The sequence below is a fragment of the Anas platyrhynchos genome, chromosome Z (genome assembly GCF_047663525.1).
Source record: "Anas platyrhynchos isolate ZD024472 breed Pekin duck chromosome Z, IASCAAS_PekinDuck_T2T, whole genome shotgun sequence".
NCBI classification, from domain to species: domain Eukaryota; kingdom Metazoa; phylum Chordata; class Aves; order Anseriformes; family Anatidae; genus Anas; species Anas platyrhynchos.
Genome location: NC_092621.1, coordinates 42,620,728 through 42,636,279, shown reverse-complemented (window position 1 = coordinate 42,636,279; position 15,552 = coordinate 42,620,728). Strand labels below are relative to the sequence as shown.

At 44.3% G+C, this 15,552-nt stretch overlaps 1 protein-coding gene across 9 annotated transcripts in view; it reads left to right on the top strand.

Moving 5' to 3' along the window:
• The first annotated feature begins 335 nt into the window (after nucleotides 1-335).
• TLE1 (TLE family member 1, transcriptional corepressor) overlaps nucleotides 336-15,552 on the top strand; it is a 78,494-nt gene continuing 63,277 nt past the window's right edge. For 3 of the 9 annotated variants that reach the window (XM_038170658.2, XM_038170652.2, XM_038170654.2), the window contains exons 1-4: nucleotides 337-1,368; nucleotides 1,676-1,776; nucleotides 3,268-3,331; nucleotides 3,424-3,468. In XM_038170658.2, the coding sequence (XP_038026586.1) occupies nucleotides 1,345-1,368; nucleotides 1,676-1,776; nucleotides 3,268-3,331; nucleotides 3,424-3,468 (234 nt within the window). In that variant the 5' untranslated portion in view covers nucleotides 337-1,344. Of the gene's footprint in view, nucleotides 1,369-1,675; nucleotides 1,777-3,267; nucleotides 3,332-3,423; nucleotides 3,469-15,552 lie in introns of all 9 variants that reach the window. The other 6 variants (XM_038170660.2, XM_038170657.2, XM_038170656.2 and 3 more) reach the window with 3 other exon arrangements.

The window sequence follows — 15,552 nt, the reverse complement described above, 5'->3', positions numbered from 1 at the left end:
CCTTCTCCCCGCCCCTTCCCGCCCGCCCGCCCGGCGGCCCCACGTTACTTTGACTGACAGCTCGGCCTCCCCGCTCTCCTTCCCACCGACCTTCCCCTCCTCCCCGCCGCTCGGCGCGCCCCGCGCCCTCCCATTGGCCGGCGCCGAGCGCTCCCGCCGCCCCGCCACAAACGCTTCCCAGCGAAAGGCAGAGCGCCGCTCCGCCGGCCGCTCTCCCCATTGGCCCGCGGCCCCGCCACGCGTCACGGCCCCACGTTGGCGGCGGCGCCGGCGATTGGGCGGGCGGCGGCGGCGGCGCGCCCCCCCCCCCCCTCCAGCCCCGCGCGGCGGCGTGGGCGGGGCCGTGCGGCTGGTTAGCTGGCCGAGTGTGAAACCGCGTGTTAATGCAAGCGGCGCGCGCGGCTCGGCTCGGCTCGGCTCGGCGCGTCCCGCACGGACACGGCCGCGCGCCCGGCCCCGCACCCGCACCCGCACCGCTCAGCGCCGCCCGCCCCAGCCCAGCCCGACCCGGCCCGGCCCGGCCCGCCGGACGTCCCGAAGTCCATCGCGGAGCGGAGCGGAGCCGTGCGGTGGGGCGGGGGGAGGAGGAAGAGGAGCAGCAGGAGGAGGAGGAGGAAGAGGAGGATGCAGCCGCCGCCGCCGCGATGCGCCGCCCTCGGGGGGCTCTGCTGAGATGTGCGCCCCGGTGCGCGCCCGCCCGCAGCAGGCTGCAGCCGAGCCGTGGCGAGGAGGAGCGCCCCGTCTGAGATAGCCCCGACAAGGACGCTTCCAGCCTTTTGCTTTTCTTTTTCTTTTTTTTTTTAATTATTTTTCAATTATTTTTTTTTCCCCCGTCCGACGGGGCGGGCGGCTTTTGTGTCCCTTTTGTCCCGGGCTCCCCCTCCGCAGCTCCTCCGGGCTCTGCGCGCCGTGCATGTGCTGCCGGCGCTGCTCCGGCCGGGGCCGGCTGCGCGCAACCCCCCCTCGCCCCCTTCCTCCTCCTCCTCCTCCTCCTCCTCCTCGTTGTCCCGCCGCCCTCCCGTGCTCGGCGCCCCGCGGGCTGCCCATGCCCCGTCCCCCCCGCCGGCGCCCGGGAGCAGCTCGGCCCTCCCCGGAGACTTTCCCTGTGCCCCCCGGCCTGTGACGGTCCCGTGCTCGCCGCTCCCCGCCGCCTGGATTCCCCCAGCAGCCGAGGAGCCGCCCGGCCGTCGGGGCCGTCTGGTCCCGTCCCGTCCCCGGAGCGACAGCGACACAACCCCGGGGATGTCCCCGCGGCGGGGGCACTGAGCGCCGCCGCCGCCGCCCCCCCGCTGCCCCTCGGGGCTTGAGCCGCGCTGCGAGGGAGCCCCCGCGGCGGCCGGAGCCATGTTCCCGCAGAGCCGGCACCCCGTAAGTGCGGGACGGGGCGGGGGGGGTGCGGGACGGGGCCACGTCCCCGCTTTGTTCGGCGGCGGGGCTGTGCTGGGCTGAGCCGAGCCCCACGGCGGGCGGGACGGGGACAGGGACCGGGACCGGGACGGGGCGGCCCCGCGGGAGCCTCGTCCCCGGCGATGAGGGACGGGAAGGTGGGGAACAAGTGCCTGGGGGTGGGCCGGGCTCCCCGCATCCCTCCCCGCATCCCTCCTCCCCGCATCCTCCCTCCGGCCCCCGGCTCTCAACGTGCCTCTCTCTCCCGGTCCGGCCGCCGCCGCGCCAGACCCCGCACCAGGCTGCGGGCCAGCCTTTCAAATTCACCATCCCGGAGTCGCTCGACCGCATCAAGGAGGAGTTCCAGTTCCTCCAGGCGCAGTACCACAGGTGAGCGGGATGAGGGTGGGGGGGGGGGGGGTCAGGGGCCGGGGCCGGGCTGGGCTGGGCTGGGGTCGTTCCACCCCCCCCCCACCCCCCCGGGGCTCGGGGGGCTGCAGCGAGCGGCGGCGTCCAGGCGGTGGCGTGCGGAGTCGCGGCGGAGCCCCGGCTGGGGGCCGCGGGGTTTTGCGGGCCCCGCTGCCCTCGGAGCATCCCCCGGGGGCGAGCGGCGGGGCAGGGGGCGGCCGAGACCCGTGCCGGGTGCCCCGCACCCGCCGCCTCCTGCTAGTGTGGGTGCGAGGTGGCTGTGCCGTACGCCGTGGGTTTTGGGGGTTTCGGAGGGAGACCAGCGCGGATCCTGCGGCACAGAGCGATAAGGAGGTGACATCTGGGGCTTGCTCCTTCGTGTGAAGGCATGGTGAGGATTGTAGGAAGGAGCACACGAGTACCGGAGTTAACACAAAGTTAATGTGAGCCTGCCGAAGCCGTGGCTGCGTTTCCAGTTGCAGTGCTGCTCTCCTGACGTTCCCGTTGAAAGGGTTTGCTCTTGCTGCGGGAGAGCCCGCAGGGATTTAGGGAACGGGTTCTTGCGTGCAAAAGGTGTTTGTCCATAATCTTCTTGTATTTTGTACTCATGTGCACCTGGATAGGAAAAAGACTTCTGTGACCTTCCATGATAGAAATCGCTTGGTTTTGATTAGGCTTCCCTTTTCCCCCTGATGATGCTGTAGTCTGAGTCTTATCTAAGATTGTTACATTGTCTAAGCCATTTATTACGTTAGAAACACAGTGTAAGCTATAAACATTGCAACTGTAAATGGAAAATGGTGGCTTACACACTAATTGCTCCATAGGATGCTTCTTTGTTTCATTTAAAAAAAAAAAGAGAGAGAACAAAAGAGAAAAATCAGTTTGCCAGAGAACAAAGGGAATGTTTTGACTTTTGCCCTCAGTGAAAGTAGTCAAAATTATACTGCTGTTAGTGATAAGATAGGCAACTTGTTTTTCTCCTCTGAAAACAAAAATAGAAAACAAACTTGGTAGTAATTGATAGTCAAAGCTACTTACATCAAGCTGCGGGTGAGATAACAGAAGCTAGAGGTTCTTTAAGGTTAGGAATTGCAGACGTGCCCAAGTTGTAATTCCAACCGTGAATGGTGTTACTTGGCTGCGCCTTACTGAACGTCATATGCAAAGAAGTACTTTGGCTACTCAGAAGAACTTTGGAGAAAGTCTGTTCCTGTCATAACCTGAGAGTTGTAGTGCTTCGTCTGTGTAGCAGTTCTGGAGGCGGTTTCGGGGCTCTCATGCAGTACTCATGAAATACCTCCTAAATTTCCCGTTCAGCCCTTGTATTTAAAGTACGAATTAAGACTTTTCTCTCTGTGTTTGCATGTTTATGAGTTTCTTTAATTATCTGTTTCTGTCAAAATACAAATAAAGTGGTGAATGTCAAAACAATGACATAACAGTTACATTAAAGTGTGATCTATTTTGTAGCCTTAAATTGGAATGTGAGAAACTGGCAAGCGAAAAGACAGAAATGCAGAGGCACTATGTGATGGTATGTATGTTTGTTTTTCTTTGTTTCAGTAAATATCTTCTAATGCAATGTAAGCCCGCATAACCAAATAATGTATGCTCCTTTATTTGCAGTATTATGAAATGTCATATGGATTAAACATTGAAATGCACAAACAGGTAAGGCATTTTGTTTTCTAACCCACATAATCTACAGTCTGTCTAGTGTGTTTAAATGTAGCTGTGCTGTTTGTATTCAGATGACCTCAGCATGTGTCTGAATAGGCTGATTTGTAGCAGTGATTAGCAGACCTTTGCCTACCTGCTGTCAGGTGAGGTATAGGTTAGGTTAATCCACAGGACTTCCTTGGTATTGGTCCTGAAAGATGGTGTGAGACGTAGGAAAGGTCTTGTCTCTGTGGTTTTTAAAAACGTAATTCAGTGCCTTGTGTGGTTCTGTTTTGTCACTGGTAAGAGCCTTTGATTATGTAGAACTGGTCCTACGCGTGTGTAGCATATGTAGCGATAGTTGCTCAAATCCTTGCCATTTAGAGGTATGAAAAGATTAGTGGCTTGGAAAGCTCAAGTTATGACTATAAGTTTGCAAGTTCCCATAAAATTCACACTTACGGCCACTATAATGGTGAATAAAAAGAGTATTGAAGTGGAACAAGACACTAAGGACCTCATAAGAGAAGAAAAGCTAAATGATTGCTCAGCCCGGAGGACCCTCAATTGAGTAGTCATTGTCTGCCAAATAAAGCATTAATGGCAGGGTGTAAGTATTCTGTAGATACGCTGACATTCACTTTTTCATCAAGATGCCGGTACAATAAGTCTTTCAGAAATCGATGGCCTCTTAAAAAAATTATCATTAGATGAAGTTGCACAGTTGGACACATTTCAAAGTGCAACAATACAATTCTTTCTTGAAGTGTATGTGCTATTTCATCTAAAACTCTTGTTTCATTAAATTAAAGAGCATGGCTGACCGGTTAGGGCACAGCGAAGAAATTGATTAGTTCAGGCTTCGGATCTTCAGTATATTCAAAGACTTTCATTAAGTGAGTGAATTGCAGAGTTGAATTTTGCTTTTGTAACTCAAACTCTTTGATTTTTGTTTTGTTTTCCAGTAAAAATATTGCATTTCTTAAGGGTGGGATGGTAGTTCCACAATAACTTTCTGTTTGCAAAGCTGAGTAGGTATTCCATGTTGCTTTTTTTAGAGGTGTGCTTGTTTGAATCCAAAATGCTGGTAAAAGCAGGAATAAAAACAAGGAATAAAAACAAGGAAACCTCCTTGTTTTTAAAGTGATGCACTGTTGAGGCAAGTGGAACAACTGGAGTGGTGGCTGACTTGTTCCTATACCGTAGCTGCTGTAGTATTCTCTTCTGTGTGTGTGTTAGAAGAATATCATTCTTTCTGTAAGGCAGTTCTTTCATGCTCTGTGATTTTTGGAATCCTCTCTATTAATTTATTCTTAACTTCATGGCAGGCTAACTTGTGAGGAAGCCAACATCCATAAAGAAGCTTCATTTGGTTCAAAATGTGTGTTATTTTCGTAAGATTTTGACAGTAAATGTACTAGGAATTAACTTCAGGTAAAATCAATTAAGCCCACAAGATTAAAGAGTGTCAGAACTGAGGTTTCCACTTTGACCTTAACATCTGTGTATTGCAAGGGTTTAATGCTCTCTGTATGTATGGCAACTATAATTACATACCGAGTATTCAGTGATACTTTGGAAGCTTTTAAGATTTATGGCAGAGCATTATACCTGCATTGGTTCTAGCTGGGGAAAATAGAGCACATTTACTCTGTGTGCTCTTAGCAGAAGAAAAAGCATTTGAAGGGATAAATAATTTTCCCTGGTTATGAGTCTTAGATACCATGCTTTTACATGTTAAGTATTCTGATTAAAAGTAGCACCTTCATATTAAAGACTCTTGATTTAGATGCCTGCAGTGAGGATGCCTAACACTGTTAGAATTCAGTACGTAGGTGGTCTCAGCTTACAGGAGACAAAAAAAAAAAAAAGCCACCAATGACATTCTTTTGAATTTCCACTGCTAACGATAAGTTCTGAGGAGGCTTTTGGCAGATAGTAATCATAATTCTTATTAAAACTGGTGACGTCTAGCCCCAAGGGTGTAGCCAGGCTCAAATTGATGCTTTTTGCTGGCTGATCACCAGCATGGCCTAAGTGCTCATTATGTTGTAGAGAGGGCCTTTGGAGCTCTCATTACGTTTGACAGGAATTCTCTCTAGGGGGAAACTGGGCATTAGCTAGACTCCTGACAGGCTGAAATTATTCCTGCTTTATGGCTTATAACCAAATGCTAGCAAGGCATCATCAGGGGACACGAAAAATTGTCATTTCTGACAACATCTTTGTTACTGAAAAATGCAGTGATGGGGAAACTTTCCACTGAACAAGCTTTAATGTTCTTAAGGCCTGCCTCCTATGTGGATGCTGTACTCGCTCTGTGTGAAGCTCTTCAGTGTGCTTGGGCTGCTGATTTAAAAATAAAAAATTACACTGAGCTGGTGTTCCTTTATGCAGTGCGCTGCTTACATCATTGTTGAAGGTAGGGTCACTTCAATAAAATGATGTAGTTGTAGTTTGCCTGCTGATGAAAGGGTTGACTTCTTGTACAGATAAAGTTGCATCAGCAGTTTATTAAATGAAGAGTTATTTAACTCTCAATTCAATTCTGTAATCTGTTATAATCTCGCTAAAATAAAAATAGTTAGGACTTGAGTGGTGCTATAAACACAGTTCCTTGAGGTGAACTTTCCGTACACGAGCAGCTGTACTGCAGAGTTTTTCACTTGAGTATGTGACAGTATGTTTAAATACAGGTACTACTGTTGCATTTCAGCCAGTTGTCTAAACACTGGTCAAGAAATAATCTTCTGGGTGCATTTTTGGCTGGCTTGTATGGTGTTTTTTTTTTTTTTTGTTTGTTTGTTTTTTTGCTTTTGTTCTTGTTTCTGTTTTAATAAGACTTTCAAATCAGTTCTTAAGAGGATGTTGTGTCTGGATTTTTATACTGTTTTCAGAGGTAATTATCTTAAGGTGGTATATGGTTACTAATGTTAGCATTTCTGAAACAGAAACAAGTATCGGAGGATTTGTTTAGGATAGGTGCATTTCATGCAGATACCGTTTTCATGTTTGTCAAGAAGACAGAGTGAATAAGGATGTTTTGTATGGTCTTAAGTTTCTCATCTGGTATTTCATCCAAGTCAGATTTTCCCACTGTGACATCCGTGGCTGGCAAAGCAGATGCATCAACTACTAGTGCCAAGATGTAGAGTCTGTTGGGCGTTAAAAATCCCACTGTACTTAAAGGGTTGCTGCCCTTGGCTATTAGGGCAGCACCTCTTTATTTTCACCAGCTCTGTCTGTCATCCTCTGTCATAAGTCAGGAGATAAGACTTCCTGTGCGTTTAATGCCTAGATTGTTCAGGTGCAAGATTAGCTTTTGTTCAGTGGCAGGCAGCCAAAGAAAGAAAAATTCATCACTGCTGAACCAACTGACAGACTATATAAACTACTACGGTATTTGGGTGTCTGCTATCCCAATGGTGACAGCTGGGTTTCCTTCTCTTTGGGTGGGTTATTGTGATCTTTGTGACCTGCCTTGAGGCAGACCTGTCATTTAGTACCTTGCCTCTCATGGAAAAGTATACAAACTCCTAAACTGTGTTATGTTAACCAGTTGTACAGGAATTAAATGTCTGTTTTATCCTGGACTGTTTTATGAAATCATTTCTAATGCTATGTGTTCAAGGACCGAGTCTTCTACTGATATCTCATTAGAATATTAGTCTTCAGGAGTGGGTTAAATAGAAGGGAATTAAGAAGCTTAGTTAGCTCTCTACAGCTCCTGAGTAGGACGGCTGTGCTGTTGAAAGGGATTTGAAGATAAATTAATTTTTTTTTCTTTTTTCCTACTTGCATTTTAATTACTGAAATGAAAAAAATTCATGAATCCTAAAGGTTTTGATGGTGTGCAGTAAGTGTTTCAAGGGGATTTTGTAGTTGGCTCTGTCACGTATACGTGCAGAACCTGCTTTTGTTTTAAAAGAGAACATGGTAAATTTAATTGGGGCATATTTTTCCCTCAAAAATTGTACATACTCTACAACTATTGGACTTCAAAATGAGCGCAGTTGTATCACCAGCGTAGCCATTTCAGATGCGACTGGAGGTGCCAGTTTGAACAGAGAGGAAAGCCTGGAGTAATGAGCTCGACTTTCTCAACTTTTGAACCGCATTCAAGCTCAAGACTGACATTGTTAAGAAGTTTTCTGACAGATTCAGGGCACTCAGTGAAATATGTCTCCATGTGGCTTTTAGATAACCATATTGTCAGATACCATCTATTATGTCAACTTCATATACAACTTAATCAAAAAGTATGTCATAGTATTAACACTGTACATATGTTAAATACTGCCAGATCATCTCTCGTTTTAGACTTGGTCTGCCAGATTTCAGGTTCATCACAGAGCCACCGAGGGAAAGAAGGAGCTCTTTCCTACCAGCTGTGCTGTCAAACTTCCCTTGCATTGCCAGGACTTAAGTTACTAAATTTATGTTGGTGTGCTTTATTTGTGCATTGTTTCAAACAGGGAAAACAAAACAAACCAACCAAACAAAAACAAACAGCTGGTATTTTCTGGGGCAGGGAGAAGAAAAGGAAGGAAGATTCTTTGTGAAGCAGTAACTCTTCTCTGACAACAGATTCTGGGGAGAAAGCTAAACACTTTTACTCTTTTGCTGGTTGTAATACCAACTAAGCTGACAAGTATTTGAATTGCCTTTCACCCCTGCTCTACTCCAGCACTCCAGTTCTGTAACAAAGGGTAAAATTGCATTGCATCTCCTATGCAAAATGGAAGATAGTATCTGCTGGGTTTGATAGTGGGTCACCATTAGTACACAGTGAATGAATCTAAAACCAACTGTAGGTTAACTTACGTTTATCAGAAGACACTATTTTAAAAGCGATAGCAGACTTGAGTAGAGTTAATGACGTCACCTTTCCACTGAATGTAAGATTTGGGAGTACCTAATGGCAGTTTTGTCAAACACTATTTTCATCTTTTACATCGTGCTTCTTAGTTGGACCCTGGATGTATCTATTTGAACAATTGCAGTTACTGATATACTTTCAGAAAGGGGAAAACAAAAGCTGATGGGAAGAATTGCTGATTTTTCTAACAGGTAGTTTAACAAATTGGTCCTTGTTGTTATTCTTAGGCTGTAGCTTGTCAAGTGTTTGAATAAAGGTTGACCCATGTTCAGCCTGAATGTATGACTTTTTGCTGGTATGTTGTGTACTCTGACTCCCCGATCATCTTACTGGCGTCACACAGTGACTTGCTCCAGTTTGCTTCCTTCTCGACAAAAAAGGGGAACAAGAAGGGCAACATTTTTTTGTCTGTTTGTTTGTTTTGTTGTTGTGTGTTTTTTTTCCCCCTTCTCAACCAGCAGTTTATACTCTTACCATTGTGTTCTCCTAGGAGGTATTGCCATCATCATCAAAAGGTTGTGAGGCTGGTGCGTGTTCAAGTTGTCCTCTTCTGTAAAATTGCTTTCTAATGTGTTTTTCACCCTCGGTTGTGCTGTTCTGGGGAGAAGGTTGTCCCAAATGCAGGACAAGCAGGGCAATTGTTTGTTTGTTTGTGAAGGGAAACTTGATTTTCTTTGACCTAGTTAATATTATATTTATTTGATAGCCTCTAGTTCTCAAGGAAGTTTGGTTGTTCATCTCTAGCTGCCTTTTCCGTTCACTTGAAATTTTAGACCTCAGTCGTATGCTGCCTGTGGTGACTCATTTTGAGATTGGGCAGTCTCAGCCTACACAGCTCTTTAAAGTACGAGTTGTTCCATAGCTTTGATCTTCTTCCTTGCCTTTCCGTGAACCTTTTCCATTTTTAGTCTACCCTGTTGGAATGAGGGCACGAGAACTAAATGCAGTTCTCTGGGTCTAGGTGAACCAGAGATTTATATGACAGCATAATTGTTTTCAGGATTTTTTTCTTCTCTAATAAAGTTTTTGATATCTGATTTCTTGGCTACCAAGAAATGCTGAGCTGTTGAAGCCACCTTTCACGTTTGAGTTCATGCTCGTGAATGGTGATGGTTCCATCACTTACCACTTTATACTGAGGCTAGGGGTGGCTGCTCCCAGTGTGTCCCAGTGTATTCTATTTAAATGCGTTATTTTTACTGCCCACTTCAACTTGTAAGGTTTGTTTGCATTTCTTCAGTAAGTCCTTGTCCCTCTTTTGAATGAATCCTCTTATTGGGAAAAAAAAAAATATCTTGTATGCAGTCTTCTTTTGTACGCTGTCTTTTTCTAGACTGCACTGCAGAACAAACCTGTAAACCAGTAAAGATCCATATGAAGCTCCACTGCTTGACCTCACACTTTTATGAGAGCTGACAATTTTCCTTTGCCCTGTTTCCTATTTTTTGGCAATTATTTGTCTGTTTATGACACAGTGCTAGAGGTGATTGGGTAGGTTAGAACTTAAAAAACAGAGTCTATTCTTAACTGAGCACTAGTTTAAATCTGACTAGATTTAAAAAGCAGTTATTTCCTAAAGTCATTTATTTTAAAAGAAGGCCTAGTGATTAAATTATTTTTTCCCCCTGTACTTGGAACAGCAACAGGGAAGGTTGTTTTTTTTTAAGATTCATATGAACAAATCCATATAACATTGGATCCTCTTGCTTAGGAGCATAATCACAGTATGCTTAAATGCAAATGGAATGGAGTAAAGGTTTATAGCTTTATTTCTTAGAGTACTGGTGAGGATTTAGTTGCTAGCAAAACTGGTTATTAGCAAATATACTTTTTTGGGGGGATAGTTGAAGAAATGAATCAGTTTGGTAGGTTTCATTGAAGTTCTTATAATGATAACAGTATTTTGTGGCTAATAATGAATTGCACAGCATTTAAGAGGCCTCTAATCTCTAATTGGGCATTGACTGAGTTTCTCTTATTCTTTGTTCTTCCGGAGCAAGAACAAATCTGCACAGATGATTAAATTACAAATTAAAGTTCTTTGAGGTGCTGGAGGGTTTATCCGTCAGGGCTGCTTATCTGGAAATATCACATGCTACTTAAGTGATCAGAAGAGCTAACTAGCCTTTTTGGCTAACTAGCCTTTTTAGCGAAACAGAGGGCAGGTTAATTTGTGTTTTGTTGTGTTTTGTTTGTTTGTCTGTTTTTGTTGGTGCCTCCATCTTCCCCCAAGCATCATGGATTTTTTTTTTTCTATTTAGTATTTTTTTTACTTATCTTGAAGCTTTCTGGTGTTTGTATAAACAGTCGGTCAAAGCAACTTACTTGTAAGGTGACCAGTCAGTGTATTGACAAGAACAGACACAATAGAAAACTGCATTAGGAGGCAAGCCGTTGGGATTTGCAGTAAATATATTACAGAACACAAGTGAATTGCCGATACTGCTTGTTTAGCAGTTTGCAAGGGCAATGGTAGTATGGATTTTTGAATTAGAAGGGAAGGACTGTTCTTTCTCTGTGCTGGAACATCTACTTGATGGCTGAGGATAAAATTGATTTAGAGAGCAAAATGCTGCTGCCTGTATTTGTGCCATTTTAAAGGCTTCTATGGATTAGTAAGCAAAAACAAAAAGGGAGCTTTCAGTTTTGGAGAAGGGACCAAGAATGGGTATGCTTGTTTGGCTGCATCTTGATTAGGTATTAAGTCTGTGAGGAAACCTGCTTTTGTTAGGTCAGGAAAAGGAAAGGACATCTGAAAACAGCTATTTTTTTGTGATGAGTGACAGTCTGTCTATTTATGAATTTGTTTTTAAGTATGATAAAAATCCCAAATTGTTGTGGTTTTCACTTCATTATATACTGATAGCAACCTTCTTAAATGCAGAAATTTGAAATAAAAGAGGAAACACAAGCATTTCTTGGGAAAAATAAATAATGGAAAGATCATTCTTTTGTAGTTTTGCCACAACAATTTCTGTTTACAACAGGTGTGTTTGTTCTTCTTCTTCTTCATGTGTGAATTTGAGTGTAAAGTCGCTCTGAATTTCTACTTTTTAATTGATTTTTAAGGTTGCTAGCCATCACTTAGCAAACAGCTAGCTGACTATGGTCTCATATAATGGACATAAATTGCCAGTTAAGCAAACAAAAAATCTTCAATTAACAAGACCCGTGGGAAGCTTTTAGGTTGTTCCTTTAAACTTAAATACAATCTGTACAATGGCAGTGCTAGGAAGAGATGGGTACCTCCCTCTGTCCTAGCAGGATCAGCCCTACTTACCAGTGTTATTCCTGACAGGAGTCTCGTCTGATCTGTTGATTTAACAGATCAGACAGCAGTGACTTTAACAGCAGTGACTTGCAGGCCCTCTAGGTAGTGGAGCATCTTTCTGTGCTTTGTACTGAAGCGCTTCTTCAATTCTAGACACTTTTTTTTTTTATGTTGAAGCCTTAGCTCTTTTCTGCTTTTCTTCACCATGGATATATGGATATGGAGAGCATATCATTCCCTTTCCTTCCAGAAGCATTTGTGGACCTCTGCAGCCTAATGTTAATTCTCTGAATGCTTTTGCTCAGCTGAAGAACAATCCTAAAATAAGCACAGTCCTCCGTGGGGGAGTCACCATGCTGAGTGGCACGGAAGGTTTTCTTAGTTTATGGCTTACACTGATGGCACCCTTTTTAATGGTACACCACTGTTGTCTGGCTTTAACTTCTGAACTGCTGTGATGGAGAGATTCCTTCCTGGGTTATTGTTTCCCTATCCTTTATGTCCCTGTCTAGGCATGTTGTGGTTCTTCATGCATGTTTTTCCCTATCCTTCTTTTTGCTTTTCAGTCCATTTTTTTTTCATTCACTGCAAAGTAAGTTCTGAAGCTCTCCTCTAGCATATTCTGTCTTTCTCTGTTTGCAGCTCTCTGAAAATTAAGAATTAGGGCAAGTGAATAGATTTTTATGCTTGTTATCAGAAATATTAAAAAATACAGGACCTACCATCCATGCAGAACTTCTTAATTCTCAAAAGAGAGGGATGTATTAGTATTTGGTTTAATCGTGAAGCAGTTTTGCACATGTTCTCATGAAGTTCCACCTGAATTGTGCTGTTTGTTGCTCCTAAGAGTGCTATTCTACAAGTGTAAAAATCTTAATGAAGAAGGTAACATCATGTGCTTCACTTATCCATAAAGGCTTTACCTTGTTGGTCTTTAGTTGTTTCAGATACTTTCTGCTGTTGAAAAATCCTTAACAGTTGTAATTTGTATTCCTATTTCACCTAGCTGTTTACAGATGAGAGGTATTTTAATGCCTCATATTTAATAGTTATTAAGCTGGAGTGTCTTTTGCTTTTTTTTAGTTGCTGTTCTCTGTCAGGCATTGTCTTTTTACAATTTCATTTCTGCATGACACTTTTAGGTTCTGCAAGGTGTCCGCTATTTCAGACTTCACAAGCGTGCTCTTCTTTTTATGTATGAACTTTACTAGCCCTGGTTAACTTGAACACAATTTTACCTGAATGCTCTGATCTGTTCCTTTGCTGTTTGAGCTGCAGTATTGACCTTAGGTAGCTAGCAATTTATATTAATGTGTAGCCGAATACTGCTTGTTGTTTTTTGCAGTTAGGTGCCAAAAAAATACAGGCTTTGTGGCCTCGTTGGTGTGACTTGACCATACCTTTCCTTCTCTAAGTGAACAGATCAAACATGCTTTGTTCTCCTATATTTCATCACATTGAGTACCAGATTTACTTTTGCTGTCACTTACTAGTGACATGTAATTTTGTAGAGATGTTTCTGTGCTGTGTATATTTGTACCTGGCATAGTTTTGACTTCCTGTATGCTTTCCTGTTTGTACAACCTCAGCTGGAGGTTTACTCTTGGCATCATTGCATTCTTACCCTTTTTCCTCTGTCCATTCCTTTTCCATTCTCAGATGTATTATGTCTCACCCATATCCTTCATATTGTTTTATAAAGAAACTGTTAGCTTTCCATAGTGCATTTGTTATCTCCCTTCTCAGTAGCAGATCTTAGAAGGCTGACCTTACCAGTTGATACTTACTTTCCTGAAGACTTAAGAGCTTTATTATACTTACTTCTTGTACTGATGGTTGTAAACTCTTAACAATTGTCAGTCTCAATCAAATTACTTTCTATTTGGATGGTTTCAGTCAGTTCTTCCCTATTAGAAGGTAATCTAGGTGGCATTGTTCCTAGTTTTCTTTATTTTGTAAGCAAGAGAATGTGAAAAATGCATAATAAAACAGGGAGGAAATTTATTGACGTTCCCAGGTTTTGCTGAAAGACTTCCTAACTTTTTTCCTGTATAGTGAAAATCGCCATTATTTTCACCTTCCTTTCAAGTTGTGTGTGGTGCCTAATTGTGCTGTTTGCTAACAGAAGAGTTGTTGATCCTCTTAACTTGCTATTCATTAGTGAGTCACCTGAGAGCACCTGATGTGAGCGCTTTTTAAGGCCTTAAATTGATTCAGTGACTTGACAGAGTTTTGAAACTGAGCTGTGAATATAGTAAGTATTGTAAAAGTCTGGAATCACCTCTTAGTTACACAAGTGCATGTGACATTTGATACATCCATCTTGATTTGGTACTTATAAAGGCCCAGTGAACGTAGCTTATTCATTTTTTCCCCATGTCTGTCCCTTCTGTAGATACGTGGTGTCTTGTTTTTTGTCAGATTGCATACTCGTTGTTCTTTCAAGTCCAGATTCTACTGCTGTTAATGTCGTGAGTACTGTATGTGCTTGGCTGGAGGAACTTTGTGCTAAGCTTTGGAAGCTATGTTGTTACAGGCACTTTTGCAGTGATGTTAGAGCTCTAACTTTTTACCGCCATCCCAACAAAGCAGTTCTGTGTGCCAAGTGGTGCAAGGACGCATGCAGAAATTTGGTTGTGGCTTGTGGGAGCAGGAACAAAATAGGAAGTGTCTTTGGAGTATGTTCTAAACCACATGAAAAATCAAGGGTGAAAAGCCTTCTGATAAGGGTGTAGTAGTTACAAATATACTATTTTTATGGCTTCGTTCTTTTTCCTTTTTCTTTTGTCTACTCTTTCTTGTATAGAGTAGTGTTGCTCAGCTGTTCTAGTGTAAGTTAAGTTCTTAACGCCCTTGATAGTTCTTAATGCAAAGCATGGAACCATAGAATGGCCTGGGTTGGAAGGGACCTCATATAGTTCCAACCCCCCTGCCATAAGCAGGGATGCCACCCACTAGATCAGGTTGTTCAGGACCTCATCTAACCTGGTCTTGAACACCTCCAAGGGTGGGACATCCACTGCCTCTCTGGGCAAACCTGTTTCAGTGCCTCAGCACCTCTGAGTGAAAAATTTATTTCTAACCTCTAATCTAAATCTCTCCTCTTTCATTTTAAAATCATTTAAAACCTTGTCCATCATTATCTGACTGAGGAAGAAGTTCCTATTCATCTTTCTCATAAGCCCCCTTTAAGTACTGAAAAGCTGCAATGAGGTCTCCCTGGAGCCTTCTCCAGGCTGAACATCCCCAGCTCTCAGCCTTTCTTCACAGGAGAGGTGCTCCAGCCCTCTGATCATCTTCATGGTCCTCCTCTGGACCCACTCTAACAGCCCCACATCCTTCTTGTGCTGGGGGCCCAGCCCTGGATGCAGGACTCCAGGTGGGGCCTCATGAGGGCAGAACAGAGGGGCACAATCACCTGTCTTCACCTGCTGCCCACCCCTCTGTTGATGCAGCCCAGGATGCAGTTGGCCTTCTAGGCTGCAGACACACACTGCTGGCTTGTGATGAGCTTTTCATCCATCAGAACTCCCAAGTCCTTCTCTGCAGGGCTTGTTGGATAATTACAGAGAGCGTGTTTCCTCTAGAAGAACACTACAAGCATGGTGCATTAGAGTGCAGTACTGTGGGATGAGAGGAGCTCATCCAATAGTTCACTGCTGCCCAAACCCCCACTTCTTTCAGATGGGTTCTTCTGGTTCTTCCTTGGGCTACTCTGCTACCTGCTCACTTTACTCACTGATCTATCGGTCTCCTAAGCTGGTAGTTCTCCCACCTCCTTTAGTAACGTTTTCTGCTTGACGAGTGATTTAAGATGTTGGACAAATCCAAATGACTCTAGCACTGCTTTGAAAGAAAGTGAGGGATGTGTGCTTGTGGAAATGAAGATGGCGAGACCTTCTCTTTTGGATAGGAGTCAGCCTCTGGCTTGCTCAACATCTCATGA